The sequence below is a fragment of the Sebastes fasciatus genome, chromosome 12 (assembly GCF_043250625.1).
Source record: "Sebastes fasciatus isolate fSebFas1 chromosome 12, fSebFas1.pri, whole genome shotgun sequence".
NCBI classification, from domain to species: Eukaryota; Metazoa; Chordata; class Actinopteri; order Perciformes; family Sebastidae; genus Sebastes; species Sebastes fasciatus.
Window position 1 is genome coordinate 27227309 of NC_133806.1, and position 23201 is coordinate 27250509.

Below are 23201 nucleotides of genomic sequence, written 5' to 3' on the forward strand. Positions count from 1 at the left end.
ACAGGTGTCTTTTATACAGGTAATGAGTTGAGACAGGTGTCTTTTATACAGGTCACGAGTTGAGATTCGGAGTACTTTCTTAAAGCGAGAGGACTAATCTAACCGGTCTGTGGGGGACAGAATTCTTGTTGGTTACTAGGGGATCAAATACTTATTTCCCACAATAAAATACAAATCAATTTGTAACTTTTATATGATGTGATTTTCGGGATTTTTTTTTTAATATTCTGTCTCTCACTGTTAAAATATACCTACCATTAAAATTATAGACCGTTCTTTTCTTCGTAAGTGGGCAAACTTACAAAATCGGCAAGGGATCAAATACTTATTTCCTCCACTGTATATATGTAATGTGTATATATGTATATAGTGTAATATGCATATATATACTGTATGTATAGAATGTAATGTGTATATATGCATAGTGTAATATGCATATATATATGTAGTGTAATTTGTATATATATATATATATGTAGTGTAATGTTTATATATGTATATAGTGTAATATGCATATATATACTGTATGTATAGAATGTAATATGCATATATATATGTATAGTGTAATGTGTATATGTAAAAAGTGTAATATGCATATATATGTATAGAGTGCAATGTGTATATATATGTATATAATGTAATATGCATATATATGTATATATATATATATATATATATATACAAAAAATGAATGAATGAATGAAATAAATAAATAAATTAATAATAATCATCATCATCATTTGAAGTTCAATAAGTCCTCGGACCTAAATACATCGACACAAGAAATGAAATAGGTTTTTCAAAGTTAACATGATAATTAACGCGTTAGCGCAAATTCAAATTCTTTTACGCATTAACGAAAGTTTCAACTCTTAGGTTGTAGCAGGCTCAGTTTTAAAGCTAGAATAAAGATACAAATACTACTAAGAGGATAAATAACGCTCCAAACTTGTGCTAAATGTTGATGAGAAAAAACTGGCATGTCCATTTCCAAAGGGGTCCCTTGACCTCTGACCTCAAGAAATGGAATGAAAATGTGTTCTATGGGTACCCACGAGTCTCTCCTTTACAGACATGCCCACTTTATGATAATCACATGCAGTTTGGGGCAAGTCATAGTCAAGTCAGCACACTGACACACTGACAGCTGTTGTTGCCTGTTGGGTTGCAGTTTGCCATGTTATGATTTGAGCATATTTTTTAAGCTAAATGCAGTACCTGTGAGGGTTTCTGGACAATATCTGTCATTGTTTTGTGTTGTTAATTGATTTCCAATAATAAATATATACATACATTTGCATAAAGCAGCATATTTATTCACTCCCATGTTGATAAGAGTATTAAATACTTGATAAATCTCCCTTTGAGGTACATTTTGAACAGATAAAAATGCGATTAATTTGCGATTAATCCTGATTAACTATGGACAATCATGCAATTAATCGCGATTAAATATTTTAATCGATTGACAGCCCTAATAAAGACGCAAGTATCTGTCCAACCCTGTCTCCTCTACAATTATGTTCCATACAACTAAAGTGAATTCTCAATTACGTTTCAAGGGAAACTTTTTTTTTTCACCATTTTAAACATGTGATTAATGTTGTAAATCGAAACACAACAAACAAAAAAATCAGGTGTTTTATCCAGCGACTCCTGGTCTTTTTATCAGTTGGGAAGAGAAAGAACGAGCAGAGTAGTTTGTAATCATGGATTTAAAATCACCTATAGAGGTGCAAATGTGTTTCATTTGAATGTGTTTTGTAAACTGTTCCAAGTTTTTGCAGCTAAAACACCAAAAGCAGTTTCCCCAAATTTAGTGTTTGCCCGCCGAACTTCAAGCTTTAGCCAATCTAATATAATATAATAATGACCAATATAATAAGGACATGATGTAGGATGGCAAGTTGCCATTAAGGGCTTTATAAATAAATAAAAAACAATGCTTATCACGTCTTACTGCTAGAGATGCCCACCCAACCTTAAAATGCAATGATGAGTAGAATAACTGTCACCGGTCATAAATCTTAGTGAAACTGAATCTACGGGTCTGAGAGTGGAGGCAGAGTTGTGTCTATAAATAACGTCACCCTAATCCAAGACAGACAAGAAAACAGCCTCAATTATTCGCTACTGAACATAGGAAAATTAGCTCTGTTTCTGTACAAATATTCATCATCAGATGTGTCAATGTGGAATTTAAAGTTAAGTTTTGGGTCCAACCAGATACCAAGGTATTTATACTCTGGGACCCTGTCAATACTACGTCCACTCAGAGTGCTAATACGCAAACTGTTGTCCACAGTATCTCTGGCTCTAGAGAATAATAACAAATATTTAGTCTTCTTTGCATTCAGAACTTTACCCCGTCCATCCGTTCGGAGCGATCTCCGTCCATCTCTTCGTTTTACCCTGTGAGCCAGGGGAGCCAGTACAGAGACATCAGCATAAATAAGGTATGAGGTGGTGTACCATTACCACCCAAACACACACTGCTCCATCAGAAGGAGGGGAGCGCAGGGTAAGGGTTCCCCGGGGAGGATGTTCATGTTTTCCTTGAAGGAGGGAGACGCCAAGAAGCCCAGAAAAACAATTCAGAAGACTGGCGGGGCGTGGCAAAAAGACCACGCTGATGGTCAATAAATCTGGCTATAAAAGAAGGAAATGATCAATAATAATACAGAAATTAGTCCTAGTAATGAGTGCTGAAAAATATATAGCGATCTGAGTGTTAATATTAAAATAAATAGAGGATTTACAACAGCTGTCAGGCAGCCATGAATATTTCACCTCATTGAAAGCACCTCTGGAAGAGTAAGGCCTGTTCTGCTAGAATATTTTACTTTATGGATTTGAACTTCGCTCAGTTGTGATATTCTGAATTTTTCACAAGATTGAATACCGTCCTCAAACATCATGATGTGCCTGTTTTGAAATAGCCGTCAGAAGGAAATAAAAAGGGGAGAAATCACTCTGCGTACACACACCACGGGCCAGAGAGTTGCACTGCATAAATAAATAAAAAAAATTCAATAAATCTCAGAAATCATGCGATAAGAATAACAGTGTTATATTGGTGCGGGTCCACTTTGTTCCTGCCTAAAAGGCCCAGACACACAAACCCGACATCAGAGAACTAGCGGCGACGAAGGCTGCCCGTTGCATCGCTTCACGTCGCATTTGTCTTGGCCACAAGGTTGCACTTGAATACACCGCAAAGACTACAGCCGACAGCCAGTTAGCACGTACGTTCTGCGCATGCGTGAGATGAATTAACCCCCCCTACCAGCAGACGGCGGTAGTCTGTATTCGTCATTCAAAATGGGGAAACCGGAAGACCGAGGACGGCGGATATACAAGCCGTTGTTATGATACGAAAATTAAACAAAGCAGCGTTCTTCACACCACTCTCACTCACCACTTAACTTCATTCCAGACAGTCCTGTCATTGTGAAAATATCCGCGTATTGGAACGATCAGATGAGATGAAGATGAAAAATGAGAAGAGTCTTCTGTGTATTTTCCCTCTTGACTTTACTCATTGGCTTGCTTTCCTCTCTTCTCGTGCACTGATTCGTTTAAGCTGAACAACCAATCAGGGCGAATTCTCTCGCGGCCAAAACCTCCAACACGGGCAGACTAGAGCCGATGGCCGACCGTCATCTTGGTTTGTCAGGGCCTTAAGAGTATTCATAATTGTAGTTCTGACATCAGCCAGACTAATGCTGTTGCTCTAGTGATGGCACTGTTTAATTAGTCTCAAAATCCGCACACATAAAAACCAGGCTTGTGCACGTGATACAATATTCGCGGGCGGAAAAGCATCCTCGCCAGCATGGCCATATTAAAGTAGCATGGGCCCCGGGACTATGACTTTTTCAAGGCCCTTCCTAACTCCTCCAAGCACCATCAAAACTCAACTATTGCTCCGTCCAACCTGCACTAACATCGACCGCGCTTGCATACAATAATACATCAACAGTCACTCATGACTGCCGTGTAATTTAAATTTTTCCATAGTGAAACATATATTATACAGAAATTTGCATCACCAAAAAGTACAGGCCGGCTCACTGTAGGCCCAACATCCATCTCTCTCACGCATATGCATGCTTACACACAGATGGAGAGAGAGTCTTTGTTACCAGCGCTACTGTTATCCAGTCAATCAGTAAGAGAAACAGATCTCAGTCAGATATACAGCTGCTAGAAAAACTTGTTTTTTTCCTCTCGTGGCAGGTTGTGTTGGAGTCTTCACAGTCCACAAATTGTTTGTCCAACGAGAGGAAACATGAGTTTTAAATTTGATAAAACATTTAAAACAATACATGAATATTATATAATCAAATTTAGATTATTATATGCTTTAGAGTAATTCAAATTATTTGATTATATAATACTATTGGTCCAGTGATCCCAATAAAACCTGTGGATGATATTGTGTGCATTCAGTTTCTGAATGGCGTACATACTGCTCTTTTAGATGCTTTTGATTTTCGCCAGTACTGACGCTCTGGAAAATCACATCTATAGCATTTTTTGGTGGCATCTCTCCAATTCTTAAGTATTTGCGCACGGTACAACTCTTGTTTTTAGGGGGCGTTACCTATGCTAATAATAAACAATCAGCCACACGCCTCCAGTTTCTGCTCAAGTGAGATTCATCATTCAGCACGCCTGGGTAGGAGCAGATTTGAATGGTCAAGAACGTTTGTTGCCTCTGGAGTTGACTTCTCTTATTTTTTCTCTTAAAGGGACTGTTTGTAACTTCTTACACGTATAAATCAATCCGGGTCGGTGTCCCATGCGCGCTCGCGTGTGGCTACACTGTTCAGACAAGACTCCAACACAAACTACACGGAAGCACCAAAACCGCAAAGTTATTTCTAGTGAAGCCCGTCTGTTAAACAGTGTTGGCCGCGGTCTGAGGACGTAGCTTTGGTCTGTGGAGTCTCTACTGTACTCTGCTCCTCTGCCTGCCTGCCTTCACTCCCACACACCGCGCTCGTTCTCGCTCCACCTCTACACGTGCATGTGTTACGGGTCCCAGGGATGGGTGTCACCGTAGCAGAAATGTTACCTGTATTAAGCAGGTAGAAGAGTAGCAATGAGGACACGGTGCATCTTGTTTTCCCGCCAGATTGCTTCTGAGGTTGTTTTATTACACTCACTCAACACATGTAGCCATAAACACAACATATTTCTGTTATCTGCATTTCCATTCTTTTCATTAAAGTCCATTACTTACTTCAGTATTTTCACAGTCTCAATAAAACACACATTCACTATAGTCAATTACTCTCTCTGTGATGAACATCCATTTTCATTCATTTTTATATTTAATAAACATCTTAAGTCTTAAAATACTTCTTCTCTCACAGTAATTAACTGGTTTAGACAGTACTATACTCATTTAGAGCAATTCAGCAGTTGTACACAATGCACCTTTAACTATGCCACTATGGCAACTGGCTCAGTTCGGTGCTCCAGGCGCTATTCTGTAATAATTACAGGCTTCAGAAATGTATAAACAAGAAAATGCTGTGCTACAGGAACAAAACATACTTTGGTGTAATTAACAACTTACATTCAATTTACAACTTTCAATCACTATTAACAAAGTGCCTGAGACCCAATAAACACATCGGTAAACACATTAGTACACAATCATCCTAAATATTCACACTGTACAATAGCCCTGAGAGACACTCTACTATTGTCAGGCCACTTTAGACCTAAAATGGCGCCAATATGTAAACACTGCGCCAGGACGGACGTAACTTCCGTTGGTCTTCTATGCATATAAAAATCAATATAAACTCCGTAAACATTAAGCGAGCAATCTCATTAATAAAACCCGACCTTGTAAAATATATAATAATGGTTTATTTACAGTTTACCGACCTGTATTAAGCAGGTAGAAGAGTAGCAATGAGGACACGGTGCATCTCGTTTTCCCGCCAGATTGCTTCTGAGGAAACAGCGGAAGCGTGCGCTCTCTCAACCGTTCCCCGGAGCAACTGAAGTGAACACAAACGTTCTGCCTCACTACTTCATTTTTAAAACGGTGTCATTACTCCATTAATGTAAGAAAATAAATAAAGGTCCTAGCATAAATGCAAATAATGATCCAAAATAATAAGTCAAATCATCACACACCATATTATCCCTGAAATGTGGCCACACTGTCTCAGGTGTGCCACACATGCGTGCTCACTACACACTGCAGAAGAGTTAGTTTAGCTCTGAGAATATCTAGTGAATGTACAGTGGACGTTTGTGCAGAAATAAATGCTGCAGCTCCTCCAGACCAACAAAGGTTTCCCGTGTCTTGTGAAGTGACGGGGCTCCGTAGCGAGTTACGTTATCGTCTCTGACCAGGTGCCGGTGTTTCCCCTGTTCCCTCTGACTGCGGTCAGGAGGCTGAAGCAGGAAAAGCCAACACTAGGATCAGCACTGATTCATGGAGAGACCTTCGTCTGGTCAGCTAACATTACTGCCAAGCAGGTGAAATATAGTGATATTGTGGTTTTAGCTGACGTGTGTCGCCTCACTGTTTTGACGGGTGCTCGCTCACATTCAGGTAGCGCGTGCACACGGGCGAGCGCGAGCAACAGGACGCTGACTTTCGCTGACTTAGCGGCCACAGGTGTCGCTGTTACAACCAATTTCTGATTATATTAAGATAAAATATGAGCGGAATTTAAGAGAATACTGCTGCATGAGGCTCGTTGTGTCACAGCTGGTTATGCAGGGTAAACAGAGATAGGACCCAGACTGAGGAGGCAGCAGGATGAATTCACTGATTTATTGTTGAAATAGCTTACAGGCAGGTACACAAGTAACAGGTAGGTAGGTACTGTAGGTACTTTAGGTAGGTACAGGTCCAGGTAACATTCATATAACAGGCACTCAAACACAAAAGCAAAAAACAAGAAACCAGCAAAGCAACTAGGACAAACTGACAAGGGCTGCGTTAAAATGGGCTGGTTAAATACCTGGAGGACCGATGAGGGAAGTGGACAGGTGAGCAGGTGGGCGGGGCAGTCAGGTGATGGGGAAAGGAGGGGAAGTCGGAGGGTGGGAGGGAGAATGGTGTGGTTTAGGGAAATTAGAAATGAGGCTGGTGAGGAGGGACAATAGAGAGACAGACTGTGCATTCTTTCTAACAGCCAGCAGGGGGCGACTCCTCTGGTTGCAAAAAGAATTCTGATTGTATAGAAGTCTATGAGAAAATGAGCCTACTTCTCACTTGATTTATTCCCTCAGTAAACATTGTAAACATGAGTTTATGGTCAAAATCACTAGTTTAAAGTCTTCTGACAAATGACAAATCTAATAAAGTTTGTTAAAGTTTTTTATAAATGCACATAAATATACTCGAGCACACACAAGAAGGTGTGTGTACTCAGGTGGCAGCAGAATTTAAAGTTGTTGTCACACATCAAGGTGCGACTTTGATCTAAAATGGGATTAGACTGAGAATATAAATTTGAAATTGCTGCCAAGTGCCACTTCTACGTGTAAAGATTGTTTTAAATCGGCTCAGGTGGGCACCGTACTGAATACAGCCATACTTTTAAACCTGATTATTCCCACGAGAGGTTAACCTAACTGAATGAGAACAAAATGACCAGAGTGTCTGGAGTGTTTCACTGCTCTGGAGACAGAACTGGAATAATGAGCTGCTGTCTTGGCAGCGTTTAGCATCTTAAAGGAAACGGTGAAGTCAGCGGCTGACAGGCTGCCATGCTACTGACACGGGATCAGGACAGGAGTCGGAGGCATCAGCTGTGCCAGCCTGGTTGGCAGCTCTTCAAGCAACAATAGCCAGGACTCTGAGACCAAACCAGACAAGCCGGGGCGATTCCATGTCACTCAACAGCCTGCTTTCCACGGGAAGAGACGGCGCTTATGTTCATTATTCATACAGCTCGGCCCTGTGATCTCTTTCCATCAGAGGATCTCGTAGCAGGAGCAAATGACACATTAACAAGCTGCTGGTTGGACAGTTTAAGTTGCTGCCTTACCAAGAAACCAAAGGGATGTGATGGGTTTAGCACCGGTTTAGAGGACGGACAGGGACACATTAACAGTCTCACGGCAGTCCGTGAAATAGTCACGAAATTTAAATCTATTTTATTCGTGTACATAGACACAAATTTCCTTTTTTTCCCATTACGCTCAGCATGAACATATTTTTCGTGCGTTTTCCTACGAATGTCCAGCAACACATGACGCACGTGTCAATTTCCGCTCCAGTCTTTTCACAATAAAACTACTTAGTTAGGTTAAGGAATAGATCGACTTGGTTAGACTTAGGCAACAAACTACTTAGTTAGGTTTAGGAATAGATTGACTTGGTTAGGCTTAGGCAACAACTACTTAGATAGGTTTAGGAAAAGATCGGTTTAAAATAACACCGGAAGTGCTGTGACTTAAGAACAGAAGTTTTGTCACAAATAAATCAACTTTGACTTGTGGTTTCACACAAATGAACAGCGGTCTACTGGGTGAAAATACATACATACAAGTAACATGACTACTGTTAGTATTCACAAGCTAGCAGCTTGTGGAAGACTGTGACGCGCAATGAATGCACGGGTAGAGTGCGCACAGGTAGATAGACAAGTAGGCATTTCATCCGGGCCTTAGTGAAATGATTTGATGGGCTTATTACAATCCGGCGACAGCTACAGATATCAAATTTTTTTTCTTTTTTTGTCAGAGCTTTTGATTTATTGATTGCTGTCGGGATGTAATGAGAATTTCAACTAATATAACAAAAAAATGGTTTACCAACCCACGCTTTAACCAAGTAGCTTTGTTGCCTAAAACTAACCAATCGTTTCTCAACGTTAACCACGTGGCGTTGTGCGTTTCTGCAAGCGTGATACGATGCTGACATGAAATGAATTTACGGAATGTGAAACATCGACATGCAACGTATCCCGTGGTTTGCAGAAACGTACAAAATCTTTGCAAGACAATAATGCTCTGTGTTTGGAAATAGAGAAGTAATTGGTGTGGCATCACCTAGTTTTGTACAATATGACACTATGAAACTACATGCGCTGTTTATAGTTTAATTTATTCATAACACATATTAAAAGTGACACATCCCGTTCTCTTTCAGGGCAAACTGAGGGACATATGTGAGACGGGGTAAAACCATTAGCAGGATGCGGTGCAGTGCAGGTATCCAGGCTGTGGGCCAGCGCCTGCTGTCTGCCCTGCATGCTGGCATGTGGTTAATATGTGGCCTGCGGGGGGGCCTGACGTGTCGACTCCTGTCAGATCGCTCACCTGTAAAGAAGTAACAGAGCGCTGCAGAGAGAGAGAGCAGCAGTCACCTCCACACGACGCTTCACAGCAGCAGCGTCGTATCAAAGGACCACACGGTGCGCTCACATCAATGTTGGAGAACATAATCCACACTGCAGTGAGGAGCTAAAGCTGTTACTGAGCGAGCCTAAGCTGCATGAAAGGATCGAGGAGTGTGTATTGTGTTTTTTTAATATACAGAATGATAACCACAAGCAATTTTGTTTTTTGTCGCCACCCTTTTAAACCTCTATTCTTTTTATAGCTTGAGCTGCAAATGTGCCAATGTTGCTCACAGTTTACCAAACAGCCGACGTCTCCAACTGGTTTCTATCAACCCAGAATATGTGTCTGGCTCCCGGCCCGCGACTCCACTGCAGTTAGTTAATACTTTCCAGTGAGAGGAGTGTGGGCTGAGAAAAATAACATGCTGTACCCTACTGTGTGTCCTCGTCCTCTCTGGGGTTGAATGTTGTTTTTAGTCTGCTCGGTACGTCAGCGGTTTCCAAAGAACTAACGCTGTTATTAATACGATGCTGTTATCAGGATCTTGAGTAGTGATAAGACGCAGTTGTGTGTGGGTTTGTATAGACTACAGACTGTGATTGCAGGAATGTTGGAGATTCTTTTCATGAAGTGAAGACTCCATGTTTCTCCATGTGATTATGTTGTGAGATGCCTTTTTAATAACCTCCAGGTGCCCACTGGACCGCGGAGGCCAGAGGATCTGTTTCGGTTGACATCAGTCAGGGCTTACTATATGTCGAGTCCATGGTGGTGGCAACCGAGAGCGTCGTTTCAATTTAGATTACAGTTGACAATGTGTAATTATAATATTCTCCTAAGAAGACACTAATATCAATAACAGATGATGGGCTGTAAAGGACTGTGCTATGATCTATAAAGATGCAAATGATAATGATTATGATCATTTATAAAACTGAGAGTAGGATTAGGACCGTCAGAGTTAATGCAACTATAACGCGATGCCAATTCGTTTTAATGCCACTATTTCTTTAACGCATTAACGCAACGTGCGATTTTTAGGCTGTAGCGGGCTCAGTTTTATAGCGAGAGTGAAGGTACTAGCGTCATATGAAACTAGAAAAACCTAATGAATCCATTGAAAGCCCGGTTCGTCACGTACTGTTGCTAAAAGGTGCCTCCGTGTGTCGGTTTCCGATGCCCGGGAGCTCTTACCAAACGGTGGTATTTGAGGTGTTGGAAGTGAGAACGGGTTGACCTCTCACCTGCCCTAATAGACTTCCTCGCTTGTTATACTCGTTATTATACCACGTAACTTTCAATAACAGTTGCTAATTGTACTACGTACTAAGTAAAGATACTGGCATCTTATGAAACTAGAAAAACTAATGAATCCATTGGTACCAACCAATGTCATACTAGCTTATTGCGAAGGAGGATAAATAACGCTCCAAACTTCCGTAAAATTTTGGTAAAGAAAAACTGTCATGGTCATTTTCAAAGGGGTCCCTTGACCTCTGACCTCAAGATATGTGAATGAAAATGGGTTCTATTGTTGGGCTTGAGTTTGCTATGTTATGATTTGAGCATGTTTTTTATGCTAAATGCAGTACCTTTGTGTCATGTTATGTCCTGGGCAGTCTAGTAGTTTCCCTGTGTTTCCTCTGTTTCCCTGTCCTTTTGTCTCCTGTGTGTTTTACCCTGTTAGTCTGGTCTGTCTGTCGAGAAGGAGGTGTGGCCATCTCCTCCTCCCTCTCCTGGGCGGTGGTTGCTGGAGCAGCTGACACTAATCATCAATCAACACACACTCTGCAGTATATCAACCCTGGTCTTCCTGCCACTCATCGCCAGATCGTTTTCGTCGCCACAGTGGTATTACGTATTCAGGCTCACTTACCTTGCTCGTTAGCTTCCTGTTTTGACTTTGTATTTGCTCACTTTGTTCCTGCTGTGCTCATCCTGCTTTTTGTATCTTTGCCCTAGTGTGGTATACCTACCTGCCGGCTGCCTCCGCTTCCTGCTGCTCCTACCTGCTCACTCTCCAACCTCGTTGCTTACTCTTGGATCACAGTGGACTGGGATCACCATCTGGAGGAACCCTGCCCTGTCCACCTTTTTGGAATTATTATTATTAATAAATCCTTTCTTGTTACACCTTTAAACCTGATTAGTGTGTGCTGCTTTTGGGTCCACATTTTGTTTAACCAGAACATAACACTTTGAGGGTTTCTGGACAATATTTGTCATTGTTTTGTGTTGTTAATTGATTTCCGATAATAAATATATACATACATTTGCATAAAGCAGCATATTTGCCCACTTCCATGTTGATAAGAGTATTAAATACTTGAAAAATCTCCCTGTAAGGTACATTGACGGATAAAAAAACGGGATTTATTTGCGAATAAGCACGGTTAAATATGGACAATCATGCGATTAATCGCGATTCATTATTTTGATTGATTGACAGCCCTAATAAGTATGTCTGTAATGTAATTAACTTAAGTGCGTGAGTCACATAACAAAGGGTAAAACAAGTCAACGTTGACTTGGGTTCACACGGGACAGGAACAGCGGTCTTCTGGGTGAAAGTCTTTGTTATTTGTCGTGGAGGCGTCAGGGGAACACTAAAGTCAGTAGGATTCATCCTCTGGGGACCATAAATGTCTGTACAAAAACATCATATATCCAGTAGTTTATGAGATCCGGACCAAAATGGTGGATCGACGGACTGACAGACCAACAGTCCAACAGATCCTCCCTCTACAACGACGTCACTTCTGTGGGATCATGGAAGGCCAAAACTGCGAGCATACCAGATGTTTTGAACATGCAAGAGGAATTGTGTCACTAGAGCTGAGCAACATCTGTCAACTTCCCAGTTAGTGTGCTCCATCAGCTTTCATTCCCAGCGTTCGCTGTGTAACAGATAGGCCTGTAACCGCCAGATAAGGGCACATCCTGTTAAATCCCGTTAATCAGAACTTGTTAGCATGTGCCTTATCACATCACATCACCGAGAGCTGCTGTCGTATTCAAAATCAGGATTTAGTGGCTGAAAGGGAGACAGATAAGAGAGGAGAAAATGGGGAGCAGAAATCAGCCGAGGCTCGAGGCGTTGACCCATCTCTGATCCACTTTCCCTGCTCGGTGGTTAGAAGTTGGAGAGCAGCTGAGCTCTCTGCTGCAGCCTTTATTTACGGCTCGCCGTCGCCTGCTGTGAGAACATCGTTATTAGCTGATGGACACGAGCAGAACGGGTGTAAATATTCTTTTAATCGCTGCCGGCTTGCAGCTCAAAGTGTGAAGCATGAATGGAGCAATAATCAGGGAGAGCAGGACTGAGTCACTTCATTCACTCACATCATAAAAGTGTAGTAATCGTTTCATGCTGTGAAACTAAGTCACATTTTCAGGCAGCCCTGATGGCAATCTGGAGGGACCTGAGAGTTGTATGAATTTTCAACATTGATTTCCAGAAGAAAGTACAAACTCACCAGGTTATAGGTAATCGTATTAGTGACTGTTAAGTTGGTAAAAAAAAATTACATCCGTCAAGTGTTCTGTAAAAAAATACGTGATTTATTCCAAAGGAGAGAGGTCCCTTCCTTTAAACTCAATACAGAAAAACTAGTGATTGAAACATTGTCTGTACTTTTTGATGAACTATATCTGACGACAGCCAGCGGCAACAGTAAGCTCACTGCTGCTTAGCATCCCTCCATCAAGGAGGAAATACTGCACCATGCATGGATTTTACACGAGTTCTAGTGAGAACGGAACCTGCCAAAAATAAATGAACAAATAAATAAATGACTCTATAAATAAATAAATTTGTCATAAAGAGCAGCAAAAATAATATTCCAAAATAAATGTAGCCCATTAATTAAAGAAAAACAGATATTTCAGTTTTAAGTTGCTTCTTTATTTATTTATCTTTGTATTAATGACCTTATTTAATTACTCTTCTGTTCAATTTGCCCTTTTATTTATTTATGTATTTATTTTTTATTAAAATGTAAATATTTATTAATTTATTTATTTATTTTTGCATTATTTATTTATTATTTATTTTACATTTATTTTTAAAGTATGTATTTATTTATTTATTTTTGCATTATTTATTTATTATTTATTTTACATTTATTTTTAAAGTATGTATTTATTTATTTATGCACGATTTTCCCTTTGCATTTCACCTCCTTATTTATTTCCCCAAACTTATTTATTTCTGTATTCTTTTCTTTACACATTTCTTTTTTCATTTCTTTATGCATTTCTGTCTCATTATACAAATGAGGGGTCTGTCACCCAGCGGGTGTCATCAGAGTGCACGGATCGACTATATGCTAGCTAGCTGGCTAGCTGCGCTCCAGTCTTCATTCCCAGCTCCGTGCGGCGGGTTGTCGGCCTGCTGTTGCTCTTTGCACCGCTGCCTTGTACCGGTACACAATACGCAGCATGACGGTCTCTGATCAGATCTTTGCAGTTTTACTAAGTACAAATCAATGCGTAATCTTATTCAAGTCAGTGACTCTGGTGATTTAAACAGGAGCTGTGTGCACTCATGAACTCTGCAGTCACTTTAGATAAATGTGTGTACTGTAATAGCACTGAAAATGAAGCTAAATCTGATATCATCATCATAAAGGAGGAAAAAATACTCATTTCCTGTTTGGCCTCCTCTCCCCGAGATAGCAGGACTGTGACTCACATGTTCACGTCACAGCGGACCTGCATGCCTCTTAGAATAGCCCATCCTTTCTGCTCAGATAATGACCTTCACCATACCGCTCCATGATGATGGCTATTAAGGATGAGTCACGGGTGACTGGCCGTTTTATGTTTGCCCTGCACATCTCTCCCCTCTCTGACACACACACATAAAAATGGGCTAACATTTGTTTTAAGCATGCACGGGAGACATATATTCATATAATGGCAATAATGTGTTTTTGCAGTAGCAGAACACGGTGCCGTACATTAGACATCATTTACCTCTGAGATGCTTCACTTTAAATGATGATGACAGCGGCGGCGGCGGCGGCGGCGGCACACACTTGGTTGAGAGAGAAGTAGATGTGCAATACACGTAATAAAAATGTTCACTTATAATTCAGCTGATTTACCCATTGCATGATGTACATAGATGTACATAGCACTAGAATGTGTAATCCAAGAGGAGATAAACAAGGAAACTGCAGGTTTATATCAACCCCCCAGGAAGAGCGCCGGGCTTTGAAGCTAATTTTTGTAGTGGCCAAACGGCGGTACTACAATTTCTGTGTTCTTCACATGACGCCATTGGGCCCAGAAAGACTTTTTCCCATTGACTTAAGTTGGGAAAGAGACGTCTGCAACTCAGCGGATCTTTTTTTTTTAGGTAAATCAACTTCCCAGTATGTCGGCTGGGATCGGCTCCAGCCCCCCCGCGACCCCTAACGGGATAAGCGGTTGCAGATGGATGGATGGATGGATGGATGGATGAACTTCCCAGTACGAACACTTGAATAGTCCTTATTTAAATCATTAGGTCCTAAAAGTTGTAAAATGCACTAATAGATGAATCCAGAGTTATTTCCCTTCCTCCGTTCATGTGAATGAGACCCAGACCGAGGCTGGAGCGAGGGCTGGGAGGCGGAGCTAAAGGAAACGCTACTGCGCCTGCTCTGTGGGCCCATTGGATGCGGAAGATCGCCGGGTTCTTTATCGCTCAGCAGTCGGGCAAATTTTGGCTTCATGCGCCACTGAGCAACTCTCAGGAATGAACGGGAGCCCGCCTATAACGCTGTATCTAGTTCTCTTTATCCTTCTGGGTGTGTCGTCTTTCTATTTACGTATTTTCACGGTCTGATACATCAACAGTTTTACGACAAACTGAGAAATTCTTGACTTGCAAAATTATCGTTTAAATTGACAAATGTTTGTCATATGTGTCATATGTGTGATTCGCGGTGCAATTCAAACAGGATAAAAAAAATATGTCTCTCTCTACTGTTCATATTTTTTCCGAAATAAGGTCCCATGGTGGTCCACCAGAAGGGGCGGGACTTCGCCTCTCTATTGGTGGGAGGATGCCCTGGATAGGGTGAACTGAACTCCACCTCCTCATGTGCAAACCTCGCTTTAATCCAGTTCAAAGTTGTGCATAAGATTCATATGACTAAAGGTAAAAAAAATTCGAATTTGATGTGATGCGTGTGATCGATGCTTAATGTCTACATCCAATCATACACATTTATTCTCTTCTTGTACCAAGCTTGCTAACTATTGGTCAAACTATTGGAGTTTTCCTTTAAAACCTCGTCCTCTCATTGCTATTTTTGGAATTGGCTCTGAGCTCCCCGGGCCTTATAGAGGCTGACGCCTTCGCTTTTGCATCCCTGATTGCTCGAAGAAGAGTTTTATTGCATTGGAAACGTCCCAATCCCCCTCCTCCTCGTTCCCTGTGGCTCAATGATCTCCTTTCATTTTTACACTTTTACACAGAAAAATCAAAAGGATCGGCAGCACAATATCATAAAAGATAGATATCTGTTATTGTCTTCATTTGATGCTCAGGATGGTGATAAAAACGTGATGTTGGCAACTGTTGGTGTTTCTCTTTTTCTCTTTCAGGCAGGGAGCCGCTGCTGGTAGAAAGAGGGCGGCTGCTGTGAATGTGTGCAGTTATTTGCAGCAGCTGTCTGAGTTGATAATTTAACTCACCATCCTGTCTTACTGTGTGACCATGGCAACCACAGGAACCACATTGCAGGAATGTAACGCAGGGCCGAATGTTACTGGTGTCTGAGCAGTGAACAAACATCAAAACCAAACTGGTTTCAGAGCAGCTTCCAACTTTGGTTATTCAGTGTGGGTTCATAATAAACTCTGTTTAATAAGGCTAGACTTACTATTTTAATGGCATTATTTTTCCAACCCTTTCTTCTATTTTTAGATTCATACGGTAACGCTTCATTTTACAGGTCCACAAATTTCATGGTAATTAGGTGATAATTAGCAATTAACCTATTTGAAATTACTTTTGAATTACTGCCAAATTATACCAATATTAACCTCAAAATTGATCGAAAATGACTTTGTTATAAACATTATTTAATAATTATATTCTAAAATAGCCTCTAATGGTTAAAATAGGGCCCTTAGGCTTGAGAAACGGCTGCTCTTCATCGTAGGTGAAAAACCAAAACTAATAGAAGACGCTTCTGATCAGGCACAAATCTCACCATTGTGTGACTTATTGTCGACACAAATGTAACCTGGTAGCTAATGTCATGATTCAGGGAGTTTTTTTAAGAAATTTAAAAGACATTATTTGCTAATAATTATCTATTTATTAGCAGACATGGAAATAAAGCATGTCAATTAACTTTGTATTCTTTTCCTGGAAATGTATTAAATAAATTACCAGCTATAGCGGAATATAATTATTAAATAATGTTTATAATAAAGTCATTTTCGATACATTTTGAGGTAAATATTGGGGTAATTCGTCAGTAATTCCAAAGAAATTTCAAATAGGTTACTTGCTAATTATCACCCAATTACCGTGAAATTAGCAGACCTGTAAAATTAAGCCAGGTAGTAGAGTTCAGTAGCCTACATGTACGCACAATTACAGTATCTAATGAACTGGTTACACTGAATCATTGAATGAATCAGTACTGGTTCAGACTACACAATATATAATAGTATAATATTGACATTGAAACCTTCCCTCCAATTTTAGTTGCTTTTCTAGATTTCCAAACAAACTACTGCTGTTTTGAACCATGGTCCTTTAGCAGTCAGCAGGCTTTATAATATAAGTATCTGTATGAAAGTCCAATATAATCCAGATGGGGTTTAATGAGATGGACCAAAACGTGCTCAAACAGAAGCAGAGAAATTAAAACCAGCGGCGGCCGGCTCACTTTTGGTGGTTTGACACGTAGGAAAAAGAGCCAAACATTTAATGTAAGAGAGATCAAGTGGGGATAAAGACAGGATCACACATTTGAACCAGTTCTCATTAAAGCCATTTATTCAGTGATGAAAGAGGGAGCCATAGAAAATGTCATTAATCCACGACGTTACCACTGGAATGTTAATTCAGAGCCGGTAAAACCGCTTCGAGTGATGTCATCTGTGCTTTTCACAAAACCCAAATACCAGACGAATGTTTTGTGACAGTTTAGCTTTAGAAATATGTCACTCAAGACAGAAAAGCCTCAGCTCGATTCCTTCATTAATGACACGTTACTTTCATCCGATGTTCATCCCTTTTTTCTTTCATCTTTTGCTTCTGCTGTGCATTTCAACAATGAGCAAGGACTGGCAGAAAAAAATCTGAATATCCATATACAGTATATATATATACGGTCCATTTTCATCAAAAGGCTTCCAGGATCCGGTCCAGAAGCTATTTGCTGACAGACATTTTTAATCCCTCGATTAAAAGCAGAAAAGCTTATCTCATAAAAACAGACATCCAAATCAATCACTCGATCTGCTGCTTGCTCTCCGTAAAATATTAAAATAGGAAAAGAAAAAAAGATAGACCACACTTCTTTCCACTAAATTGTTTGGAAAAATCATCACTTGGCTGTGCGGAAGAGGAGGAGGAGGAGGAGCGGGGGAATCATTTGTCCCTCTGTGAGGGGACATTCGGGGAGATGTTAGTGAGCGCAGACGGGAGACTGAATGAAAAACATGAATTATATTTGGAGTGACAAGCGTCCCCTTATCAACAGACAGAGCTTCAGGGACATTTCTTTTGGCGCAGATAATCAAACAATTAGCATGAAATAGACACTTTGGACATGCGTGTGTTTGCTGTCATTTCATGCCAGTCCTACAGGGCAAACACTGATATACTGTATATTTATATATATACAGTATATCCTTGAGGCTCATGTTTGATTCTGCACTTTCATAGTAATACAGATCAGCTGTGTAGCTTACAGCACGTCTTTATCACTTTCTAATAAAGCTTCCTTTGTAAAGAGTTTAGAAGTTGTACATAATGGCTTTATTAATGGTTAATAAACCATCACCTAATGCCTCATAGATCAGTTATGAGCCCTGAATAAGGACAACTTTGGGGTTACCCTGCCTCAACACTCTCACGGCAGTTTGTGAAATAGTCACGAAATTGAATCTATTTGATTCGTGTACATAGACACAATTTTTTTCGTGACGCTTGCACGATTTCTATGAATGTCTTTTCAAAAATAAAACTACTCAGGTAAGTTCAGAATCAGAATCAGAATCAGAATGGTGTTTATTGCCAGGTGTAAGAGGTATACACTAGGAATTTTCTTTGGTTTTGTTGGTGCAGTCAAACAGTATAAAAACAAAAGAATAGATAGTTTAGGAATAGATCGACTTGGTTAGGCTTAAGCAACAAAACTACTTAGTTAGGCTTAGGAAAAGATTGACTAGGAGCATTTCTGATATTTTTTTTTTGTCTCTTTAAGTTATAAAAATATTGATAATACATTTGAAAATAACTTTTGACATGATGTTTGACTGATAATGGGATGACTTTTGTGATTTCAGTTGGACTTTAAGCTATATTATCACCACTGTTGGGTTTTAAAACGCCATAATAGATTGGTCCATGGACCCTGGGTGTTTTGGTTTGGACATCCAAGCTTGTCAGCTGTGCTCCCGGATTAGCTGAACCATTCCATGCATTTCATATTTCCGCCTGCGGAAATATGTGTTTGACCAATGAAATTCTTTGTTCCAAGTCGTGTCTCATACCTCCAGGTATAGCTCCAGGCAGCTTGCTGCCAAAACGAGGGAATGTCTTCATCGATTTGATCTCTCAACACCTGATATTATACGAGAAACACAGCGATGACTACCTCAACAACCAAATAAAGGACAGTATGTGGCTTGAGATCGCCCAGCAGCTAGGATACGATGAAGATGGTAATTTAGCTGATGCTATTGTTCAATGTTGGTCACAGAACGGGGATAGCCACAACAGCTAGCGTTCACATCAAATCTGGGATCCGATTAGTTTATGTATTGTGTTTTTGTTGTGTGGAGTGGACACGGGAACTATTTAAAATAAGGGATATTACATTTTTCTTGTGACGAAAATGGAACAATGCATACATAGTTGTCCTGCAGAAAATTTGCATGCAGATTTTCCGTATTCCAGCACCGCATTTTCTGATGTGAATGATGTGTTTAAGTTGTTTTGGTTGGCTCAGCTCAGTCACAGGTCCCTGTTGAGCTGTAGTTTCTTGTCTCTGATGTGCTGGAGGAGAACCTTCCCTCTGTGCTCTACAGCGTGGAGGAGAGGCCTGAGACCGCTGGCTCCGCCTTGGCTGTCCCAGAATTCCCGGTCTGTGTAAAGGGAGCGTAGAAGAAGACTCCCCAGACAGCCTGACTGGAGCACCGACACCGCCTTCTCTGGAAACCTGACAACAGAAACAGCATTATATATTTCATGTGTTGTAGCTTCAATACAAACAAGTCTAAAAATGTGTAAAGCCTTTCTAGCAGCCACTAGAGGCGGTAATGTGTAATGTCTGTACACCACAATATAAGAGCATTTGAGAGAATTGTTTTTCTTACAACCTTATCAATAGGTCCAGTTAACCCTGTCTCCTACAAGATTACGCTCCCATTAGGGCTGTCAAAGTTAACGTTAACGTAGTTAACGCAAATTCGTTTTAACGCCACTAATTTCTTTAATTTTTAGGTCTCAGTTTTAAAGCGAGAGTGAAGATGCTGGTATCATATGAAACTAGACCAACCATGTCATACTAGCCAAACTTACGATATTTTGGTGAGGAAAAACTGACATGTCCATTTTCAAAGGGGTCCCTTGACCTCTGACTTTAAGATATGTGAATGAAAATTGGTTCTATGGGTACCCACAAGTCTCCCCTTTACAGACATGCCCACTTTATGATAATCACATGCAGTTTGGGGCAAGTCATAGTCAAGTCAGCACACTGACACACTGACAGCTGTTGTTGCCTGTTGAGCTGCAGTTTGCCACGTTATGATTTGAGCATATATTTTATGCTAAATGCAGTACCTGTGAGGGTTTCTGGACAATATTATAGTATTATAGTTGCATTAATGCGTTAAAGAAATTAGTGGCGTTAAATTACGTTGTTACATTATGCTGTTACGTTATGTTGTTACATTAAGTTGTGACATCACGTTGTTAAGTTAAGTTGTAACATTACATTGTTACATTATGTTATTATGTTATTATTTTAACACAATCCATGATGCTTTGTCTAACCTTAACCAAGTAGTTTTGTTGCCTAAACCTAACCAATCGTTTCTTAACGTTAACCACGTGCCATTGTGCGTTTCTGCAAGCGTGACACAAGGCTGATATGAAACATATTTATGAAAAATGTTTTTGGTTCAGAAACGTTGACATTTAATGTATTCCGTGGTTTACAGAAACGCACAATGACAAAAACATTTTCTGGCGACCAATTTTCTTTTTATGTTGTTTCATATTATTCAGTGATGGGAATTAATACAAGACTTTAACTTTCTATTTCCATTCAGTTTCACGTCCAGGCTTAAGATATGTAAGAGCATTTTATGGAGCGGCTTAGTAATCCAAAGTGACGGACAAAGGGGGATTTCTATCAGACCGGATTCATTCAGCATATTGAATAGCCAGCTAATTGAATGCACACTAATCTAATCAGACAGACATTGTAACAAACACTAACAAGCTTCCACTGGATGTTTCTGTGCTGCTGATGTGAAAGCTGTTCACTAGGGAAATATGTTGTTAGATGTCTTTTACTCTTCTCTTGAAACATTTCCTTACATCAGTGTTTGTGAGCCCAAAAGAGTTTCAGACTCAAAAAATATCTCAAATTTGCATCCTTGTGCTTTAGGCCCTCTCTACACGTATATAGATATTTTACAAATGGATATTTTCCTCTACGTTTGGCCTCTCGTCCACACGTAAACAAAGTTTTGGGTCACAAAAACAGAATTTTGGGAAACGATGACGTCCTCTCCTCATTTCGTGCCATTTGTTGCTTTGTGTAATGAGCATGCGCCAGAAGCAATAACAGAGATGGCAGACTACCGGCATTTTTATGTTAGCACTGCTCGGACTAATTACTATTTTACATTTGAAAAATATTACAGTCACAGGAGGCCAAAGCAGGAACACATTAAACATGTGGAGGCCAAACGGTGATTGACTGCTTTTGGGCGACTGAAGGTGAGGTTTTGGAGCACTCAGAAGAGCTGTGGACATAAACCTGAATGACCTCCCTTTCGTCATTTCTGCATGTAAAGAAACAGTTGATGACAACAGAGTGATGACAGGAAGCCCACCCCTCTCTCCCACCCCCCCACACTCCCACCAACAATAACTTGTTATCCAACTGACTGAAATGAAGCCAAAGGAAACGGAGAGAGGAGGGTGGAAACAAAATTCCTTAACTTTTAACTTGTGATCTCACTCGTGGTGACGTGTAAATATTACGGCGAGCGTTTGGAGTCGTTTTTGTGTTCGAGTACGGACGGAGATATTTTGTAAAACAAAGGTCGTGTGGACATTTTCTTTTTTTTCAAAACAGAGGGGAAATTATCAGTTTTTAAAAATATCTATAGACGTGTAGACAGGGCCTAGAAATAGTGCTTAGTACTCACTCATCAATGCCCTCAACCAGCCTGAAGTTGAGGTTGTTGGTGGACTGCTCTGGTCTGCCGGCGTTGTCTATGAACACCAGTCTGGAGGGATCGGCCTTCCTCACCTGAACACACACACACACACACACACACACACACACACACACACACACACACACACACACACACACACACACACACAGTCGTGTTAACATAATTTTAGAGGACATTACATTGACTTAGATTTACTCCTGGAGACTTACACTAAGCCTAACCATAAACGGTTAGGGTTAGAACAAGTCTTCAGCTCTGTGATTTACTTTATTTATTTGTGAAGAATTAAAAAAATTTTTTTGAGTGGTCGGAAGACTAGAAAAGTGCAAGTGAAAGTCATGTAAATAGCTGAGAAGGAATATTGCCTCTTTTGGAATAAGGGCAAAAACCAAAATATTTTGTGCATGTAAACGTAGTCACACTGTCATTTCTTACTGGGACACTTGAATAGAACAGAAACATTGATAATGTTATTGGTAACACCTGTGTTTTTCCTACTATGACAAGTCAAAATGTCTTCTATCCTGACGTTTGAACATTAAGTGCGTTACAAAACCAGCTTGGAATACGATTATATGAATATCTCTGTGAGCCTATACGACAAAAACAACAATCATTTTAAAGGTCCCATATTATAAAAAAGTGAGATTTTCATGTTTTTTTATTATAAAGCAGGCTTAAGTCCTATATAAATACTGTGAAAGTATCGAAACACTCAATCCACAGGGAAATACACACAGCCCGTATTCAGAAACTCTGCATTTGAAACAAGCTGTCAGGATTTCTGCCCATCGTGATGTCACAAATCTACAATATTTAGACCTTTGACCCAATTTTAAACGTAAACATTCTAAATATGTTCCAGATTATTCCTGGTGGCAGTGTATGTGAATGTCATCAGCTGACAGGAAGTACACATGGACCCAAGCTGTTGCCTAGCAACGCAATTCTGTTGCAATTCCGTCAAAATGCGCCAAAACGGAGCGTTTCAGACAGAGGGTAAATACAGGCATATCCAGGCTGACAGTATGAGGAAAATAATGTTTTTTTTTAACATTACAGCATGTAAACATGTTCTAGTAGAAACATTAAACACAAGTATGAATCTGAAAATGAGCACGATATGGGACCTTTAAGACTGCTGTGATTTTCACACAGCTTTATCTATTTTTACACATTGCAGCGAACAATACGAATCATATATGTAACATAAC

At 40.2% G+C, this 23201-nt stretch overlaps 1 protein-coding gene and 1 long non-coding RNA gene across 2 annotated transcripts in view; one reads left to right on the forward strand and one right to left on the reverse strand.

Moving 5' to 3' along the window:
- Positions 1–8499: 8499 nt before the first annotated feature.
- On the forward strand, positions 8500–11471 carry LOC141779602 (uncharacterized). Its single transcript, XR_012596361.1, has 2 exons — positions 8500–11181; positions 11293–11471. It is a non-coding gene; the product is annotated as an uncharacterized LOC141779602 (long non-coding RNA).
- Positions 11472–17317: 5846 nt separating this feature from the next.
- Positions 17318–23201, reverse strand: part of gask1a (golgi associated kinase 1A) — a 37078-nt gene continuing 31194 nt past the window's right edge. Inside the window, exons 5-6 of the mRNA XM_074654498.1 lie at positions 21955–22058; positions 17318–19727 (exon numbers count right to left, since the gene is read on the reverse strand). Coding sequence (XP_074510599.1) covers positions 19523–19727; positions 21955–22058 — 309 coding nt within the window. The 3' untranslated portion in view covers positions 17318–19522. The remainder of the gene's footprint in view (positions 19728–21954; positions 22059–23201) is intronic.